This window comes from Heloderma suspectum, chromosome 12 (assembly GCF_057233095.1).
Source record: "Heloderma suspectum isolate Gila_16-S chromosome 12, 16-S_ref, whole genome shotgun sequence".
Lineage (NCBI taxonomy): Eukaryota > Metazoa > Chordata > Lepidosauria > Squamata > Helodermatidae > Heloderma > Heloderma suspectum.
This window is the reverse complement of record NC_139469.1, coordinates 4045342-4065885: the sequence shown is the minus strand read 5'-3', so window position 1 is coordinate 4065885 and position 20544 is coordinate 4045342. Positions and strand designations below refer to the sequence as shown.

The window sequence follows — 20544 nt, the reverse complement described above, 5'->3', positions numbered from 1 at the left end:
GTTTATGCTTTTGCTTTGAAAGAAGAGTGGGCAACTTGTGGCCCTCTGGATGTTTTGGCCTACAAGTCCCTCCCACCCCTGCTCTAAAAGGTGTTTGCTTTCCTTAATGTTCATTACCCAAGGAAGAAGAACCACATGCTTCATTGCATCCTTCTGGAGTCTCTTATCTGCCCACTTAAAACTCGCTCTTCTCCCTACGCTTGCTAATGTTATTTCACTAGAAGCCTGCTGAAATAACCTTTTCAAACCAGCTTCCCCTAGAGCAACTGGGGCATGAGACCGCCACCCGAGGGTGATGGACTGGAATTTGAGACCTCTCAAATTGAGCAATACACATGTCTAAACTGTGGTGGGGTTGAAAAGCAGTGTCGCGGGGTTACGCTTTAACGGGAGCAGCTTGTTAAGCAGTTTGACTAACGAAAAGGCTAAAACATTAACGAGGAGTGTTACTGTTTGTAAGGGAGGGCAGGGCAGGGCAGGGCAGGGCAAGTGAGTCTACAAGGGAACTCATCTGAAGGGGAAATATATGCAGAAATTGCACAGTGTGTTCTACTCAACAGGGATCTTTGCTTTTTAAAAATAAAACCAGATGTGGATTCCAGGTTGCTGGTTGGTATGTGTGTGAAAAGGGAATCCAATTATGAACTGTCCAAAGGGCAGCCTTCCTTCACCTGACAGGAGTGAATGCCTGTCGGTGGAAGATTTTCTGTTGATTTCACATTGGATTTGTGTGAGCTGGACCCCCAACATCCTACCCCAGTTTAGGAAGAGCTATAGCTTTCCCCTAGTGTGGCTTTCCCCAACCTAGTGGCCTGTAGGTGTGCTGGATTGCAGTTTGTAGTCCAAAATATCTGGAGGCTCCAGATTGAGAAAGCTGTGGTTTCTCCGTATGTGGTTTTCGCAGGCGTCCCAGATGTTGTCATGTTCTCTCCTTTCTAACACCAGTGTTGGATTAGGGCCTTGGTCCATCAGTCACGGCTGCATTCATATCACTGTTGAAGGAGTTTTGCCCGTTGGTGCATGGTTGAGGGGTGGAGAAGAAGGCCAGATAGGTTTAGGTGGGAAGACCAAGCTCAGAAGTTTTGAGGAACTACCCTAGAATATTCAAGTATGAACAGGAGGAAGCCAAACTCCAGAAGAAAGCCTTCATCCACTATCAGAGGCAGCCTGCCTGTGTACACCAGTCGCTGGGGAACATGGGTGGGAGGGTGCTGTTGTACTCCTGTCCTGCTTGTGGGTTTCTTTTGGGCAGCTGGTTGGCCACTGTGTGAACGGAATGTTGGACTAGATGGACCCTTGGTCTGATCCAGCAAGGCTCTTAAGTTCTTAAATGTCTTCTACAACTCGAGGTGTCCAGTGGTGCTTTATGTCTTGTCAGCTTGCTTGTTTGCTGGATTCGGTTTCTGGCTCCTGTAACTCAGATTAACCCTAGGTCAACTTTAGTCATTGAGCTGCAAAGGGGGCAGCCCCAGGGCTGCACACCTGCTCACATGGTGCAAGCCATGGTCGAATCAAAGACGCTCCAGCCCTGACCTCGTTTAATGATCAGTCTTGACACTTGCAAGCAACTAGGGATTGCTTGGTTTTGGGCTCTGGCGAGCTCGGAGCTGGGCCTGAACACCATGTCCACGGAAGGCGATTCCGATGCTGAAATACCTGCACCTTCCCCACAGTTCAGTGTTTCCGATGTGATTGTTGTCGTGGTGTATTTTGTCCTAAACATATCGGTGGGGATATGGGTAAGACGGCTTTGTCACGAAGGCAGCAACATTGGATTCATTGAACGGGTCTATTAATCAATACAAGCTTTAGATGATAAATGGTGCTGAGGATGATGGGTGTATTCTGGGGTGTCTCTTGTGGGGAATGACACAGGTAATGAAAAAAAGAATATAGATGGTGACTTTTCCTTTTAACGAGTTTATTTCTTGTGTTTTTCACTTATTTGTTTCTATGTTATTTTTTTTAAATTCTTAGTATTAATTTCATTTCTATACTGCCCCATAGCCGAAGCTCTCTGGGCGGTTGACAACATTAAGATTATAAATAATTAAGATTCTGTTTTAATCTTATTTTATTGTTAGGGCCTTGAAAGCCATTTTTTGGTGGAAAGGCCGGATATAAATAAAATAAAAAATATGAGAGTTGGGCGGGGGGAATACCTGTATCCACATTTTCCACTCCACGCATAATTGTATAAAGCTCTATCATGTCCCCTGCTTAGTCGTCTCTCCCCCTTCTCAGTCTTCATGCAGAGCAAACAGAGACACTTTAAGTGGCTATTTCCTGGCTGGGAGGAATATTGCTTGGTGGCCGGTGAGTAGATGCAACTTCTGTTTTTGGCATTCAATCAGGTTGTCACACTTATATTTAGAAAATAAAATAATTGGCCTAAAATAGGGAGGGCCTTGAAAGATGTTAAGGTGTGGGAACTAATAGCATGGACTGTTTCTGGCCTGCAGATCGGAGCATCTCTCTTTGCCAGCAGTGAAGGATCGGGCCTTTTCATTGGGCTGGCCGGCAGTGGCGCTGCCGGTGGGATAGCGGTGGCCGGCTTTGAGTGGAACGTAAGGGATGCTTTGCAAGGGTTGTTCTGCAGTGATTTATTCACTTGTTAGTGTGTTTGCTTGTTACATTTATATCCCGCCTTTTCCTCCAAGGAGCCTAAGGTGGTGGCGTAGGTGATCCTCCTCTTCCTCTCTATTTTATCCTCACGACAACCCTGTGAGGTAGGTCAGGCTGAGAGTCAGGGACTGGCCTACAGTCACCCAGTGAGTTTCATGGCAGGGTGGGGATTAGAACCGGGGTCTCCCCAGTTCTACTCCAGCACTGTAGCCACTACGCCACTCTGGCTTTCTCCACACCGGCTCACTGTTTAAGGAGTCAGTCAGCTGCTGTGACGCATAGGTTTCAAAGAGCCACTTTATTAATCTGATGCTGGAGTCCATAGACCCCTAATTAAGTTAGAGCTAAAAAAGAAGCAAGATGTGTTTGACGCATTAAACTTCACAGGGCCCGTTCGCACGTCACACCACGCCACTGTGGGTTAATTCACCCATGGATGCTCTGTGACACATGCCAACCACCGTTTTGCATATGCAAGCTGCAGCGGGGGCATTCCATGGCTTGTCATGTTGTGCGAACCAGGTGAGGGTGGCTGTGGTTTGTTAACCGTGCCAACAACCCGCCCTCTCTGGGTTCGCACGAAATGACAAGCTGTGGCATGCCCCCGCTGCGGCTTGCATATGCAAAATGGCAGCTGGTGCACAGCACAAAGCCCCCGCGATTGAATTAACCCACGGTGGCTTACTGCGTCGTGCGAACCAGGTCAGCGTGAATAATATGAAATTGCACTGAGTGCAGACACTATAGAGCAGGGATATAGGCAACCTGGTGCCCTCCAGATGTTCTGGACTGCAACTCCCATAATCCTTGATCATTGGCCATGCTGGCTGAGGCTGATGGGTATCATAGTCCAAAACATCTAGAGGGCACCGTGTTGTCCACCACTGCTATGCACAGATGATATCGGGCTTGAAATGCCCCCTTGCTATTAATTCCTGTTGGTTCTCAGAGACCCCAAATACTTTACCCATGTACTTTTTGCTTCCATCCAGAATCTCCTTGATTTTAAAAAATATATAAAACTGTTATTAAATTTAGAGTTTTCACCATGTGGAGGTCATTTGAATCTAAAAGAGATTGGATGTAACGTGTTTCATTTCCCTCCATTCACTTCTGTGGGGTTCTAAGTGAACTTTCTGCCCTTTTAGTGAAAAGCTGAAGTTTAAAATAACACACAAACCTGCGTAGATGGGCGTTTTGAAATGTCACAGAGCAATTGCCCCTTGATTGTAGCAGAATGCAAACTGGCACAGGTTGGAGGGGGGAACTTCATGTACATTAAATGCCCCTTTGAGGGGCCCTAGATCAGTGGTAGAGTGAATACTTTGCATGCCAAAGGCCCCAGGATCCAGTTAAAGCAGGGATGTTGAACTTCTGGCACATGGGTCAATTTGGCCCTTTGGGATTCCCCAAATGGCCACACCCCTTCTCCTGGCTCCGCCCCCCTGGACTACCGGTCATTTGATGGTTTCCCAGCTTCTGTGGAGGATTTTCTTCCCATTCTTAAAAGTTGAAAGGCTTCTCCTAAAGCTCAGTTACTGGCAGTAAGCGCTTTAAGTTAAAATATCCTGGCATTTGTTGTATTTTTGGGCTTCCCCCTTTTGCCTTTGACACTACCCATCACTGGAACACGGCCCCCGTAAGCTTCTCCAAACTGGAATTCAGCCCTCTGGCTGAAATTGCTTTGACATCACTGAGCTAAAGGATGTCAGATAGACACTGTGCCTTGAGATCTGTTAAAGCCGCTGCCCAGCAGAGGAGATGGCCATGGGTTAGGCGGAGCAGCGATCCAACTTGGTACATAGTCACGTGTTCAGTTTGTGACTCCAAACGTGTAAGAAGGAGAAGCAAGTATATCCATGATTCTCTTTTGCTGATGGCAGGTCTTTTTGCATCCCCCCGCTTCCCAGCCCCCTATACAGATTCTGCATCCAGAGCAGAGAAAAGACTCTTTATCTCATGATAAATATGCATACATTAGATCTGCACATATGGGCATTTGTAGAAAAGATTGTGGTGGTGGAGGGGCCAAAGATGATAGAGGACACGGAGGAAAAGCGGCAGGATTTAGGGCACCAATTGGGGTACCCCACCAATTGGGGTACCCCTTCAATGTAACTTAAAAGCACTGATATTTCTGGCTAATGTACTGGTTCTGCACACTGAGTGATTGTTATAAGCAATGAAATGGGGCAGTGGACTAGGTATGCATGCACAAATCCCTTTACGCATGCACGCACATGGTGTGCAGGACTGGAACCTCCGTGCTTAGGTTTCTCACAGATTCTTGATATTTTTCAGGCCACCTATATGCTTCTTGCATTGGCGTGGGTGTTTGTTCCTGTCTACATCTCCTCGGGGGTAAGTAGAAACTGGGCTTGGGCTTGTCCCTCATTGCTGTGCTGTGCTTAGGGATGTGGGAGAAATCTGCAAGAGAATGAAATGAGTTTGGATTTCTGTGAATCCAACCCATGGAGTCCACAGCGGACCAGCTTTTCCTGAATCGTACAGATTTCATGGACTTGCAGGCTAGTTTTGTTTACTTTTTAGAATTTTAGGCAAATATAGTCATAGAAAAATAGGTAAAATAAAAAAAAAACACTGGCTGAAAATGCGCATTTCCCCCATAGGCTAAAGCCCCCCCTCCCCCGGGGGGGGGGCAGATTTCCACATTTTTGGTAGTGCGAATTTGTGTAAATTCAGAAAATGGTGGGAAAACCCATTCCGTCAGTGAGGAGACGACAGAACGAAAGGCAGCTGACAATCTGGGAAATGCAGATGGAATGGATTTTACAAAATCTGTACATCCCTAGCTAGGTTGGACTCTTTCTGCAGCTCCATCTGTCTGTTTTTACACCTGGCCAGGGGTGACCCTCTGCCCCCACCCCTGTAGCCTGCTGAGATGGCTGAGGTTAATGGCCTTACTACTTAGCTGTTCACCAAACAGATATCTAAATAAGCCCACAAGGATTTCTGGCCCACCTGGCCACATTGACCAATGTTAGTTATTTGTGGTCCATCAAAGGTAAAGGAAATTCCATTTTCTAGCTTACAAATGCTCCCTTTATTTATTTCATTTTAAATTATTTTTAGGCCACCTTCAAGGGTGGAACCTTCTCCCTTATCTCGTCGCTTGAAGATGACCCTCGCCACAAGCGACCATATTTGTAAACCTGGTTTTAAAACAAGTTTCAGTTTGTAGTCTGGATCCTGCCTTGAATGCTGCCTTTCCCCCTCTTCCCATCCCACCATTGCTCATCAGGGCTTGTTGCATTCTTAGCACCAGAATTTGACTCTCTTTCTCCCTTCCCCCCTCAGATTGTTACTATGCCTGAGTATCTCCAAAAGAGATTTGGCGGGGAGAGAATCCAGATGTCCCTCTCGTCCTTGTCGCTTTTGCTATCCATCTTCACCAAAATATCTGTGAGTTGAGGGGCCGCCAGCTGGTGAAATCATGGCTCTCAGAAATGGCTGTGAAACTTTACTGCATCTGCAGCATTTGCCATCCTCTCGGTGGCCCATCAGAGGGCTTGTTAGCTGTGGTTCAGATGTACCAGCTTCCTGGTACACCAAGGAAATCATGCCTGCCTCTGCTCTCCCTGAACTGTCCATGCTGGGGCGGACATGGAGGTACAGGGAGCCACAATGGAAGAACGTTAAGGATGCATCTAGATTAATCTTCCCCGACCTAAGGCCCTCTAGATGTGTTGCACTACAACTCCCATTATCCCTGACAATTGGCCATGCTGGCTGGGGCTGGTGAGAGTTGTAGTCCAAAAAATCTGGAGAGCACCAGCTTAGGGAAGGCTGATCTTGTTCGACATCCTGTTTCCGATAGTGGTCAGGAAGATACTTTTGAGAAGCCCACAAGCAAAACTGATGCTGTTTCTCCCCAGCATTTGATATTTAGGGCTTTTCTACACAAAGTATTAATCGTGTGCTCGTCATTCCCTACTCACGGTTGTTTACAGGTTCTTTAGACAACATGGTGACCCTCCAATTTCGTTTCTTTGTCTAACCAGCCTTTCGGTGAGTTTTTTTAGAGCAGGGAAAATGCGGCTTTTAATTATGAAGGTGGAAGAAAGCACAATTTCCTCTTGTGTATTTACGCTGTTCCGCTATACCACAGTGCCACCTAGAGGTTATGTAGTAGAAAAGCAGGAAAGGAAATGCTCTGTGTGTAGTGCTCTGATCTCAATTCTGTGACGAATCCAAAAAAAGATACAGCGGATTAACAGTGGATTAACAGCCTCATTTAGAAAAGCTCTTAATGGTGTACTACTTCTGAACATGGAAGTTCCATGCCATTAACAGCCAATGCAATAACCTCCTCCATGAATTTGTCTAATCCCCCTTTAAAGTCCTGTAAGCCACTAGCCATCAGTGCAACCATTGGTAGTGAATTCTATATTTGTCTGTCTATTTATTTTTATCCTGCTCCTCGGCCAAAAAGGGCTTACATGCAGTCAGTAAACAAGACAGTCCCCTGCCCAATGGCCTACAGTCTAAAAAGACACAGCACACAAGGAAAAAGGGATGGGAAGGAAAGAGGAGAAAATCAAGCAGCCATTTAGCAGGGCTGATGGAAGGTCCCCACTCTCCTGTCTCATCTCCCTCTGTACAGCCTGCTGGGATAAATCAATGATGCGTCGCGTGCCTGTGCTGTATCTGCTGCCCATCAGTTTTATTAGATGGCCAGCCACGCTCTGCGTGTGTGTGTGTGTGTGTGTGTGTGTGGACGCACACTGTTGTGTCTTACTTAGCATTGTTGCGGCGGGGGGGGAGCGTGGCAGGGAGGAGAGGAAAGGCTGCTGCTTTTGGCACCTGCCATGCATTCTCCATAACAAGTCCTGGGCTGGGGGCTATAGTTCAAGGGGGAGGGGCCACAGCTCAGTCACAGATCATGTGATTTCCATGCAACAGATCCTGAGTTCGATTTCTGGCATTTCTCTTGAAAGGTTCCCATGTACGCAAGGCTGTGAAGGCCTCTTCCTATGACTCTGGAGAGGGAGGCTCTGTCTCCCAGCCAGAGGAGGCAAGACTGGCTTACAGAGAGCAATATTCTGTCTCAACATAAGTCAGCTTTTATTTCATGACGGGCCCAATCCTCACCTTTTGCAGATGCTGGTTCGGGTGTAACGCTGCTGTCTCCTCAGCAGAGGGGGCTGTAGGTCAAGTTGCTGCCCCAACCAGCAACCTTAACGCCTCTTGCAAGTTCTTGTTTCTTTCTTTCACTGAATGTTATTCTGCACTCGTTCCTTTTTATTTTGTATTTATTTTAGTTTTATTATTCAGTGTATGCAGCCAAAGCACCTACAGCTGAAGCTCTCAGGGTGTTGTACACAATAAAAGGAAATACAGCAAGGCTAATGATAACACTTATCAGAAGAATTATTTAAGTTTTTAAAGCAGCAACAATACGTTAGATTAACTGTAAAGGAAGAAAGGATTATCCCAGCACTATCTAAATAACGTCTCTCTCTCTCTCTGACTCTCTCTCTCTGACTCTCTCTCTCTCTCTCTCTGACTCTCTCTCTTTGACTCTCTCTCTCACTCACACACACACACACGCATGCTTGTTCTTCAGAAAAAGTGTTGGAGATTGAATCTGTGCTCCAGGATGACGTTTAAATGCATTAGGCACAATCCAGCCAGTGTTAAACACATAGAGGTTTGTTGGTTGAAATCGGAAAGATTTCGAACGCATCCAGACACAACACTCCTAGCGTCACCATTCAAAAGCCTTTGCGCAGCTGTTCTGTCTATTTTTCCTCCTTTATGGATTTTTTTAATGGAAAGAAAAAAGACAGCATAAATGGTGGGAAAACACAGGAGAGTAACAAATGGGAGACGTCTGGAGACACACACACATGCAGAGTAAAATTTCATTATTGAGGCAGGGACAATAAAAACCTCCTCTGGAAACCTTTCTTAGCACATGCTTTGTTTGTTGCATTTTTAAATCGTCCAGTAACCTAAGTTCTCAGAGTGTACTTTTCCTTTAGGATCAATAGGATTAAAAAAGCTTCTCTTTATATATTCTTTAAACATTCATTTAAAAACATGCTTACCTTTGGCTGGACCATTCTTTGGCTATGTATTTCAGCTGTTTCATATGTTTTAATGGGATTGCTATATTCAATTGTAGAATATTGTACGCGGAAGATGGGTCTACCAGTAGCTGTTTGCCATCATGGCTATGTGGAACCTCCGTGTTTAGAGACGGTTCGCACGTCACATCAGCTCACTGTGGATTAATTTACCAGTGGGGGCTGTCATGTTGTGTTGGGTTCCCCACAGGCACCATTTTTGCATGACACCTGTGGGCACCTGCCTTGCCTTGTTGTGCGAACCCAGACTGCAAGGGTTGTTTGAGGGTTAGACAACCCTCAAACAACCCATGGCTTGTGTCAGGTTTATTAAGGTTTTAGGGTTGTCTAACCCTAACCATTCAACCATTCATTCAAACCATTCATTCATTCATTTCATTTCTATACCGCCCAATAGCTGAAGCTCTCTGGGCAGTTCACAACCCTGCAGCCTGGATTTGCACAGCAAGGCAAGGCAGGCACCCACGGGCACTGAACGCAACAGCCCCTGCAGGTAAATGAAGCCACAGTGGGCTGTGGTGATGGTGAACAGGCTCAATATACTTGCTAAATGACACATAATGGGGGAAGGGGGCTGCTGCTTTCATCCCCCTACCACTCCGAATGTTGGATGAGACTGAAGGTCCATCAAATCTAGTAGGGCTTTTCTTGTGCTCTTATGGAAAAGAGTGTTGTTCCCTCCCAACCTTCCTCCCCCTTCCCCTCCTCATTATCATTGTTCTTCCACACTCCAAGATCCGAGCCTTGGTCAGCTGTACACTCATTGATGGCCTCAGCCAACTCACAGATCTCTGGGCCTCCTTTCCCCATCTGTGAATTAGGTATAGTGACCTACCACACGGGGCTGTTGTGAAGAGGAGGTAGTGAAAGGTACATGATAGCGAACTGAGCTTTTGTGAGTAGGTAGGATGTAGGAGAGGGAAGTAGAACGAGGAAGACAATGTGAGGGTGTCACAGCAAGAGGTTCTGAGGGATGCAACATGCTTACTTAATTGATTGTAAAATGTCTAAGTGGCTTGATGATCCAGAATGTAATGAGGCACTTCCTGGAAGGAAGTGCTGAATTGGAACGAGGAAGGACCCACCACAGCTAATAGCTGGTGGCTAGATCAGTGCGATGAACCCAGTGGAGAACCAGACAGGAAATATTAACAGCTTGGCTGCTTCCTAAGGGGTCAGAGTGGCTAATCAAAGGACTGGATTCGTCTTGACTTGCTGCAGCATCTTTTGCCTCCGCACCCCCCCTTTCTCGGGACAGATTTCCATTGGTGGTGCGGCGTGCCTCCATCTCATTGACGAGCACACCATGTTCAGCATTCCGGTGTTCTGAAAGCTCATACATCCACACAAACAGCACAGACATCTCTGCTGCAATATTTAAACTTGGTTTGGCATTCTCCCATTCGGACTCCAGGCCAAAATGGCACAATCTCAGTTCAGGCTAGCAAGGAGGCATATACAGATGTACCGTTTTGAGAGTAACAGACACAGTTTACTGCTCTATAAGTGGATGACTTCAGCTGTGACAAGAGCTCTTCAAAAATCTGGCTTGGCTATTTTGCATTGGAACAGGGAAGACCTGACTCAGGAAGTCATGCATTGGCTGGTGCTGTGATGTCACCACCCCTGATCCCTGGATCAGTTTTGCAATTCTTTTTTAAGTTTGCAGGGATGTTTTTAAACAAGGCAAAGGAGGAATGGATAAATGTACAGCCATCCTTTAAAAAAGGGGGGGGGGCAGACTGATGGCTGAACCAGCATTTGATTTGCTGGTATGTTCCGCTGCCACACAAATTGTGAAATTGGGAGGAAGCTGAACTTTTCTCTTTTTACCTTATCTCTGTCTTCACCCACCAGTTCTGGCCAGGGTGGCAACCCACTACAGCAGCCTCCCCGAACCTGACATCCTCCAGATGTTGGACTATATCTCCCAGCATGCCCTGGCAGAGGCATGCTGGGAGTTGTAGTCCAACATGTCTGGAGAGCACCACATTGTGGAAGGCTGCTCTAGGTATAAAACAACACAGGGCATTGTAAAAACTGAACTTCTCCTCTTTGTCCCATCCCTGGCATAGATCCTTCCAAGTACATTCCAACTTTTGTTGTTATCTTGGGCTTCCTTGACACACCTAGGTGTGACTTTGGAAGGAACTCCTCTCCGTTGTTATCCCCACTCCTCTCATTGAACCTGTCTTCCTTTTCTTTGCCCAAACGGATGCTTCTTTTAGCTTCCCCAAAGGACATGTCGTCTCCCGCCCTAAGAGTCTGGGCCCTGTTATTAATTGCGTTGCAACTGCTTTCTGAGTCACTCGCTATTCAGCCGCAGAGTGACAGGTTTGGTCCAAGTGATTAAACCAGCATCTAGCCCCATTCAGAGTCAATTTGGGTAATCTTGTTGACGGCAAATTGTTGAGATAAATGTCTGCAGGCACATGGGGTGTGTGAAGAGAGGTGGAGCAGTTTATTTAGGTCTGGTATTTTGCTTATGGTCATCACCTTTTTTACGGTCAGAGATTAGAGGTCTTGAAACAGCTGCACGAGGGGCCCAAATTGAGAGGTGAAACTTTTCTGAACACGAAGGTGGTCAGGGCTGGTGGTTTGGGAGCAACCGGGCACGCAGGGATGGGTGTTCCAGTGAGTTGCTCAGATTAAAGAGCCAGGCAGGAGATGGCAGCTTTATCAGGATCCATGGCCCCTTGCACCTGCTTGACCCTTGCTGCCATGGAGCTGGGAGCTGTAGTACCACCCTCTGACCATCCGCAGTGGTGGCGCTGGAGTGGCACCCTAGGGTTCCTTGGTGTCACTGACTCCCTGCTGAGCTAGTGCTTGCAATACCACTCTGGCCATCTGCAGTAGTGCTGCTACAGCGCAGCAGAGATCGCCCCAGTATCTCCCTCCTCTGGCAGGCGACCACAGTGGTGTGGCGAGGCGAGTGAAGCACCTGGGTCCCGCTGTTAGCTGTGGATCTGTTTGATGCCTTACAGCTGGGCTCTCCAACCTGGTTGCATGGGAACCTCCCTGATTTTTATTTCATAAGATTTTTTAAAAGTTAACTGGCAGGCTGCAAAGCCAAGTGGTGCCCTCCAGCGCCATGTTTATTTGGGTTCAGAAGAGCGGTTTGGGAGCTCAAACCCCACCTCTGTCTTGCACTTAGGTTCTTGGACAATTTTCTTTTCTTTTAGTCTCACCAGTTTCCTTCTGGGAAGTGAGTGTTCTGAGACTGGCCATGCCCACTAGGGCAACAAATTTGTGAATGGGCAAGCCCTGCCCTTACGGTAGCCATTTCGTGAGGGCACCCATGACGCTCCCCCAAAATTCCAAATGTGCCCCCTGACCCAAAAAAGGTTGGGGACCCCTGATGCCTTATGGCGATAAAGAATGATAAGGGTTTTTCCTGTTGTTGTTGTTGTTATTATTAACATTTCTATACTGCCCCATAGCTGAAGCTCTCTCGGTGGTTTACAAAAGTTAAAACATTTAAAAACCATTTACATAAAAGCATTCGGACAACATATACAAACAACATATATCTAAAAACAACTTTGAACTAAAAACATTTTAAAAATCCAACAATAAAACAACACAGCTGAGAACAACACAGCTTAAAAACAAGAGTCAGCCAAAGCAGCAAGAGTTCTCAAAAGGGGAGGCCTTCTGGAATAACAGCGTCTTTAATGCCTGCTCAAAGACCTTCAAGGAGGTCAGCAGGCGCGTTTCAGCCGGCAGGCCGTTCCACAGCTGCGGGGCGGCAAAGGAAGAGGTCCCCTTGCGCGTGGCTGCCAGTCTCGCATCAGGCAGCCCCAGCAGGGAGCCCTCAGAGGACCTTAGGGGGCGTACTGGGACTTATTATTATTATTATTATTATTATTATTATTATTATTATATTTATATCATGCCTTTTTTCCTCTTTGCAAGATGCCCAAGATGGCTTACCTGGTCCTCCACCTCTGCATTTTATTCTCACAACAAACCTGTGAGGTAGGCTAGGCTGAGAGTGAGTGACTGGCCAGAAATCACCCAGTGAGCTTCAGAGCAGAGTGGGGACTGGAACCGCCAGAGTCCACCACACTAGCCCTTCCAGTCCTGATGGAAGGAGAACCAAGAGGGGGGCCGAAACATGTGTCTTGATTTGGAAACGTCCTCTGGGGCAGCTCAGAGAGAGCTTTCCTGGAGAAGGCTCAGACGCCCTGCACCTGTCGCCAGGCTCGAGTACCCGCACGATTTCCATCCAGTCATGCAGGGGTCTGCAGCTCTCTTGCCAGGAGCTGTGGAGACCGGCTTCAAAGGCTGCCCACCGCTGCTGCAGGCCCTGCCTTGTGCATGGGCCCTGCCTGCCGTTTCTGTGCGCGTGCTTTAACAAGGCGGCCGGCCGGTGTGTTTGGCGCCCGTCTCAACGAGCTGGAGTCCTGCACGCTCCTCCGCCCTTCCGAGCTGAATTATGCAGGAGGTGGGAGCTAGAAGGGCCGTGTTCTGGCATTCTGAGGCGGGAAATGATTTTTTTTAATGGGGTGCAGATGGCTGCCAGCTCCTTCAAGAGTCCCCTCCACCCCCCTCTAAGTAATTTTGAAACATATTTTTTTCTCCCTTCAGGCTCTCACCTGCTCTTGGAGCCTGCCAAATTTGTCTCCTGTCAGGCCAGGGGAGGGGGCGAGGAGAGCGGGGCGAGACAAACGCATGGAGGAGGAGAGGTCTCTTGACCGCCAGTAGCCATGATAGCTCAGTGGAGCCTCTGAGCTCAGAGGTAGTCTATCAATACAAGTTGCTTTGGGGCACAAACCGACAGAAGAAGGCTGTCCCACTGTTGGAAACAGGATGCTGGGCTCGATGGGCTTTTGGTCTGATCCAGCTAAGGTGGCCAAGTGTCCTTCTCTACAGACTTGGAAGACTTCTCTGACTTGGAAGGCTGGCAGAGGACAGTCCTTTATTTCAAGGGGTCCTCCATTTGAAGAGGTGCCCAGTCCACCCCAAAGAACCACAGAGAGGCAGAGCAGAGCAGAGGCCGTGAAGTTGTGCGTCCACCGCTAGCAGTGTCTGAGCAGCAGGCCCACAGGTCACCTGGTTGGTCTCCCCACTGTAGTGAGATGTATTTCTGTTTCCTCAGCAGCCTGTGGCCCTGCAGCTGTTTTGGCCCACAGCTCCCATCATCCCTGACCATTGGCTATGCTGCTTAGGGCTGATGGGAACTGTAGGGCAACACACCTAGAGGGCCACATGTTGCCCACCCTTTATAGTTGTTTCTATTATAGCTGTTCTTTCTAAATGTGTGCCTCTACATCTTGTCCTGGTCTGGCTGGATAGGTCTCTAAACTGGACAACCACAGTTTACCGAGCAAACATGGATTTTCCTGAGAGAAGTCAAGAGATGTAGCCAAGGCCAAATGCACAGGACATCGATCAAGAATAATCAAGAGTTCCCAAAAGGCCTGGTCAGGAAGAAATGCAACAGCTGTTAACACACAGGTCCAAACATCAGTCAGGGTACAAGATACAAACGTTGCTACAGCAGCGTTGTTTCCAGCACCAGCTATGGTGGCACTGAAGGCTTCTATTGCCTGACCCTCCTGAGCCCCACCGAGGGCTCAGCTGTAGTTCATTGAGCCCTCTGGCAAGAGTCCTACTCATGAGGAGCCACTTCCTCTTGAGGAGTCCTCCTTTGGAATCGAGCACTTCTTCTCAAGGGAGCCCTACTGGCCTGCCTGTTGAGGTGATGACACTCCTGGGCGCCAGGGGTTAATCAGCCTCTGCTTCAGAGACGGAGTCCCCTGCCCCGTGCAGGGCTGGACCTGTGGCCGCCTTCCCCCCCGAGGGCCCAGGACCCTCCTGGTCATCTGACATGGGCTGTTCTGGGGTGCTCTTCATTTCTGAGAGCTCCAGCTCCTCCTCCAGGGCGGGCAAGACACATACAAATTTGCATATACAGATATTGTGCAAATTGGTGTCCTTTGTTCTGGTGATGTATTTCCTCTTCTTGGTGATACGTAACTGGCTAGCCTAGATCTTCTTCTGCACTGAGATGAAGGAGAAGCAAAGGTGGGGTCAGGCTCTTATAGGGACCCCTCTCTGTAAGCCTGACAGGGTAGGCGCTTCCAGGAAGTTGGGGAGTGTCATGTGACTTGCCCTGGCCTATGTAGAGGCTTCCTTGCTGGTCCTTGCATTTCCCTTCTTTGGCCAGTTGGTGGCAGGCCCACGGTGGCTCTTGAACCTGGGGCCAAAGGGATGCTAGACTTGGGTGCCACCACCAAGCCCTGGCCAAAGTAGGGAACTGCAGGCTTACACCTCTTGGACAGCAATAAGCCAGAGCTATGGCAGGGGTGGGCAGAAGGTAGAACTCTAGGTGTTTTGGAGTTCCAACTCGCATCAGTCCTGAGCATTGGCCATGCTGGCAAGGGCTTATGAGGATTGAAGTCCAAAACATCTGGAGATCTACCTTCTGCCCAGCCCTGAGTTATGGAATGAGGCTTTTTCTACTTCTCAACAAAAACGTGAAGGGCAAGCTCTGATCTCTGCAGCTACTGTTCCAGGTCCTTGCCACAGATCTTCCTGGCTTCTCCCTCCTCTCTGCTTTGTGCCTGCGCTGCCCACATGGAACTGGGGCTGCTTTGTCGCCGGATCTGTTTGAAGAACCACAACTAGGTCGGCCCTTTTTCTCGAGCCCTGGCCAACCTGGGGGAGGTGGAGAAGGGATGAGAGGTGTGTGTTGCGCTCTGTTGCGCCAGAACCAGCTTGTAATCCTGCGAAGAATGTTAATGCCTCCACAGGGCTCAGCTGCCTCTGATGTGGTACAGGTGTGTGCTCTGGGAAGAGAAACGGTGCTTGTTTGTAAGGATCTGGCCTCTGGAAGGCCACAAGTGGGTGTGTCTTCAGAAGGAGGCCTGGCCACTTAAAATGCAGTGGCAGCACATTTTAGGAAGACCCCCTTGCTTGCCTCAGCCTGAAAGGTTGAGGCAAGCTTTCTGTGCTGGGGAGCTTGCTGAAAATGTCGACCCAGGATTCCACTCCTGAATAATCAGTCTCTATTCCGTGCCTGCTGAGCATAGTTGGGGCTCATTGGCCTGTTTTGGGGGTCACACACCCCCTTTATCTTTTTTGGGTTTTTTGTACGTCTGCAAACCTAGGAGCTGAGATGAGCCTGCCACTGCCTCTCTGTTGTGCATGGATGGTACTGTTTTGGCCGCATAAGGACTGGCATTAGGAAAGGGATCGAAACTAAAACGCCCACTATCGTAAAGCCCTTATACACAACTATGATGCGTTCACACTTACTTTCGTGTCTGTTATATTTATATCCCACCCTTTTTCCTCTTGCAAGGAGACCAAGATGATGTCCGTGGTTGTCCTCCTCTCCATTCCACCCTCACAACACCCCTGTGAGGTAGGGTAGGCTGAGAGTCAGTGACTTCCCAAAGTCACCCAATCAGCTTCATGGCTGAGTGTGGACTAGAACGCGGGTCTCCCCAGCTCGAGTCCAACACTCTAACCACTATGCCACACTGGCTGACTTGTTGTACTGTGTATAGTTCTAGTCTCCACATCTCAAAAAAGGATATTGTAGAGATGAGAAAGGTGCAGAAACGGGCAAGCAAAATGATCAAGGGGCTGGAACGACTCCCCTATGAGTAGGGATGTCGGAGAAATCCGCAGTGGATTCAAATGAGTTCCTAATTTTAGGAATCCGAACAGCTTTTTCTGAATCTCACGGATTGCGTGGACTTCTGGACTGGTTTTTCACTTTGGGGGGAGATTTGACCTAATTCACACTTGCGCAAATGTGCTAACCTGCATTAGTTAATGTATATTAGTGCTAATTCACATTAACTATTAGTGCATTAGTGCAAGTAGAACAAATTTCTGGTGAAAAAAAAGTCCAATTCTGTCAATAAGCAGACGATAGAATGAAAGACACTTTGACAATTAGTGAAACACAGATGGAACAGATTTAACAAAATCTGTACATCCCTACTTATGAGGAAAGGTTACAAGGTCTGGGACTATTTAGCCTGAAAAAAAGGCAAGTGAGGGAGACACGATAGAGGTGTACAAAATGATGCATAGTGTGGAAAAAGTGGATAGGGAGACCTTTTCCCTCCCTCTTTCATAATACTAGAACCCAATGGGGTCACCCCATGAAGCTGAATGGTGAAAAATTCAGGACTGGGAAAAGGAGGTCCCCCTTCACAGAACAAATAATTAAGTTACAGAATTCAGTGCCACAAAAGTGGCAATGGCCACTGATGTACGTGGCTTTAAACGGGGATGTTAAACCTTTTTCTGCCTGAGGGCCGAATTCCATTTCAGAAAAGCTCTCATGGGCTGCATTCCAGTGGTGGGCAGGACTGAAGGCAAAAGGGGGTGGGAGCAAAGATACCAGCCTATTGTAGCTTAAAGCAGGAGATTAGATAAATGTATGCCAGGGAAGAGGGCCTGTCAAAGGCTATTTGCGCTATGGGACTTCCATGCTCAGATGTGGTGGTGTCTCAGATGTGCAGGGTATCTTGCTCTCCAATAATACCAACTGTTGGAGCGCGAGATACCCTGCAGGTAGACTCAGAACGGGGGGGAGAAAATATAAGTTCTTCTTCACACAACAAACTATTAATTTATGTATCTCTCCGCCAGGACCAAAGAGGATGGGTGCCACTAATTTAGATGGCTTTAAAAGGGGATCAGACAGATCCGTGAAGGATGAGAAGTAGCCAATGGCTACTAGCCATGATAGCAAAACCAAACCTCCAAGTTCAGTGGCAGTCTAGCTTTGAATAGCAATTGCCAGAGGAGGACAACAGTTGAGGGGGGGATGCTGTTGTTTTCAAGCCCCCTTATTTTATTTATTTATTTATTTATTTATTTATTTCATTTCTATACCGCCCAATAGCTGAAGCTCTCTGGGCGGTTCACAAAAATTAAAACCAAACAACGCACAATAAAACAATTTAAAATATATAGAACATTAAAACCACAATATAACAATACAACCACAATAAAACCTAGCAGCAGTACAGGAGTTTAAAATACAGATTTAAAACAGCAAAGATAAAAATTTAGAAAACTAAAATGCCTGGGAAAATAAAAAGGTCTTCACCTGGCGCCGAAAGGAGTACAATGTAGGCGCCAGGCGAACCTCACTAGGGAGCTCATTCCAGAGCCGGGGTGCCACAACAGAAAAAGCCCTCCTCCTAGTAGCCACCCGCCTCACTTCCTTTGGCAGGGGCTCACGGAGAAGGGCCTCTGATGATGACCTTAAGGTCTGGGCAGGCACATATGGGAGGAGGCGATCCTTCAGGTAACCTGGCCCCAAGCCGTTAAGGGCTTTGAATGTTAACACCAGCACTTTGAATCGGGCCCGGAAATGGACTGGCAGCCAGTGCAGCTGGAAAAGTACTGGCGTAATATGAGCTCGCAGGCCAGTCCCTGTTAACAATCTTGCTGCCCTATTTTGGACCAGCTGAAGTTTCCGGACCGTTTTCGAAGGCAGCCCCACGTATAACGCATTGCAGTAATCCAGACGAGAAGTTATCAGAGCATGGATAACTGTAGCTAGGCTATCTCTGTCCAGATAAGGGCGTAGTTGGTATACCAGCCTAAGCTGATAAAAAGTGCTCTGTGCCACTGAGTTCACCTGTGCCTCAAGTGACAGTTCTGGATCCAAGAGCACCCCCAAACTACGAACCTGATCCTTTAGGGGGAGTGCAACCCCCTCCAGAACAGGTTGAATATCACCTAGCCGGGCAGACGAACCACCCACTGACAGTACCTCCGTCTTGTCTGGATTGAGTTTCAGTTTATTGGCCCTCATCCAGTCCATTACCGTGCCCAGGCACTGGTTCAGAACAGCCACTGCCTCACCTGGTTTTGATGAGAAAGAGAGGTAGAGCTGGGTGTCACCCGCATATTGATGGCACCTCAGCCCACACCTCCGGATAACCTCCCCCAGCGGTTTCATGTGGATGTTAAACAGCATGGGGGATAAAATAGAGCCCTGTGGAACCCCATGGCACAATTGCCATGGCACAGAGCAATAATCCCCCAGCACCACCTTCTGGAATCGGCCATCCAAGTAGGAGCGGAACCACTGTAGTGCAGTGCCTCCAACTCCCAACCCAGACAACCTATCCAGAAGGATACCATGGTCGATGGTATCGAAAGCCGCTGAGAGGTCCAGGAGAATCAACAGGGTCGCACTCCCCCTGTCCCTCTCCCGGCAGAGGTCATCCCACAGGGCGACCAAGGCAGTTTCCGTTCCAAAACCAGGCCTGAAGCCCGATTGAAATGGATCTAGATAATCTGTTTCATTCAAGAGTGCCTGGAGCTGTCCTACAACCACCCGCTCAAGCACCTTGCCCCAGAAGGGGATGTTGGCCTCTGGCCTATAATTGTTAACATCCTCTGGGTCCAGGTTAGGCCCTTGAAGGCTTCTTAGTGGCATACTGGCTCCCAACTTGGAGGCTCCGCTTAGTCATTATGGCTAGTAGCCCTCCTGAATTTGTTTCTGATCCCCACCCCCACTCCTTTAAGCCTGCCTAAGCTTATAGCCCTCACCACAAATTGTGGCAGAGAATTGCATGCATTGATGGGGCATGCTGACTTAATGTTTGCGTGCATACGTTTATGTGCACATGCACTAGAGACAAGATGCCTCCATTAGTCATTCCGACACATCTTCTAGAGGCTGGGTTCACACAACACGACAAGCCAGAGCACAGGTTGAATATCGGTTTAGTGTGGGTTGTTGTTAAATCATGGATGGTTGTGTTGTGCGAACCCAGCCACACTAACAAACCATGATTTGTTAATCACAAACAACCCATGAAGAGAACCCATCGTTTGTTGTTGGGTTATGAATTGTGGGTTGTTTGTGGTTAATAAACCATGGTTTGTTAGCGTAGCTGGGTTCACACAACACAACAACCTATGATTCAGCAACAGTCCATGGTTCAACAGCAGCCCACACCCGACCTGTACTCTGGCTTGTCATGTTGTGTGAATCGGGTCAGAGAGTTTCACCCCAAGAAGGTTGCTCAGCTCTGAAAGATGCAACTCCAGCAATGCTTATTAACTCGATTTAACAAGGCATCCCTGAACAAGAGAGATAAAATACAGGCAGTAATTTACTAGGCCTCAGAAAAATATCAGGACTGTCCCTGGTAAATTGGGTCAGTGGGAACGTATGAGAAGAGGAACGGGGAAAGCATTTGAGTTGTGTGTTCCATCAATTGCCCTGAGGAAATCACACAGCGTTAAGAATTTCTGGGTGACCTCATGCTGGCGTGATCCGGCTTGGAACGGCCCTGCTCTGTGTGAGGTTGAAGACTCGTGAGCAGGGAGGGCCCCATCAGCCCGTTTGATGCCTCCCATTGCTGCAGGAGAGGGTGTGTAGGACAAGCTGCAGTGCTGAGAGGTGAACAGGTTCTGGATCCGTTCGCGTTGTTTCCTTGTCCTGATTCAAAGCAGATCAGACAGTGCGTGAACCTGGGAACCTGGGTGGTTTGGAGCCCTGCGTTGTAACACGCTGGATTTCTAGCTGTGTGCGGAGGAGAGGTGGCATTAGGATTGGGGTCGGCATTGCTGGGCATCTGCAAGGGCTCCTGCCCTTCAAAGGGCCTGCTGCCCCCCCCCCCTGCCCTGGGCTCCTAACCCTGCTGCTCTCACGGCCTGTTCACCGGCCCTCTCTGACTAAGCAAGCAGGGACAAGAATGAGGTGTGATAGCTAAGCCCTTGACCGTGGCTCCTGTGGCCCCTGTTCAGGACATCCCAATGTAGCAGTAGCATGTACTTCTTTCACATCGCACATTTCAAGTGCTTTATAGACATC

At 48.2% G+C, this 20544-nt stretch overlaps 1 protein-coding gene across 5 annotated transcripts in view; it reads left to right on the top strand.

Moving 5' to 3' along the window:
* SLC5A10 (solute carrier family 5 member 10) overlaps positions 1-20544 on the top strand; it is a 109239-nt gene that overhangs the window by 1213 nt on the left and 87482 nt on the right. For 3 of the 5 annotated variants that reach the window (XR_014785488.1, XM_084818124.1, XM_084818122.1), the window contains exons 2-5: positions 2245-2316; positions 2463-2567; positions 4927-4986; positions 5944-6048. Coding sequence is in view for 4 of the 5 variants with exons in the window: in XM_084818124.1 (XP_084674250.1) it covers positions 2245-2316; positions 2463-2567; positions 4927-4986; positions 5944-6048 (342 nt within the window). In the remaining variant the exon portion in view is untranslated. Of the gene's footprint in view, positions 1-1446; positions 1740-2244; positions 2317-2462; positions 2568-4926; positions 4987-5943; positions 6049-20544 lie in introns of those variants that run through there. The other 2 variants (XM_084818125.1, XM_084818123.1) reach the window with 2 other exon arrangements.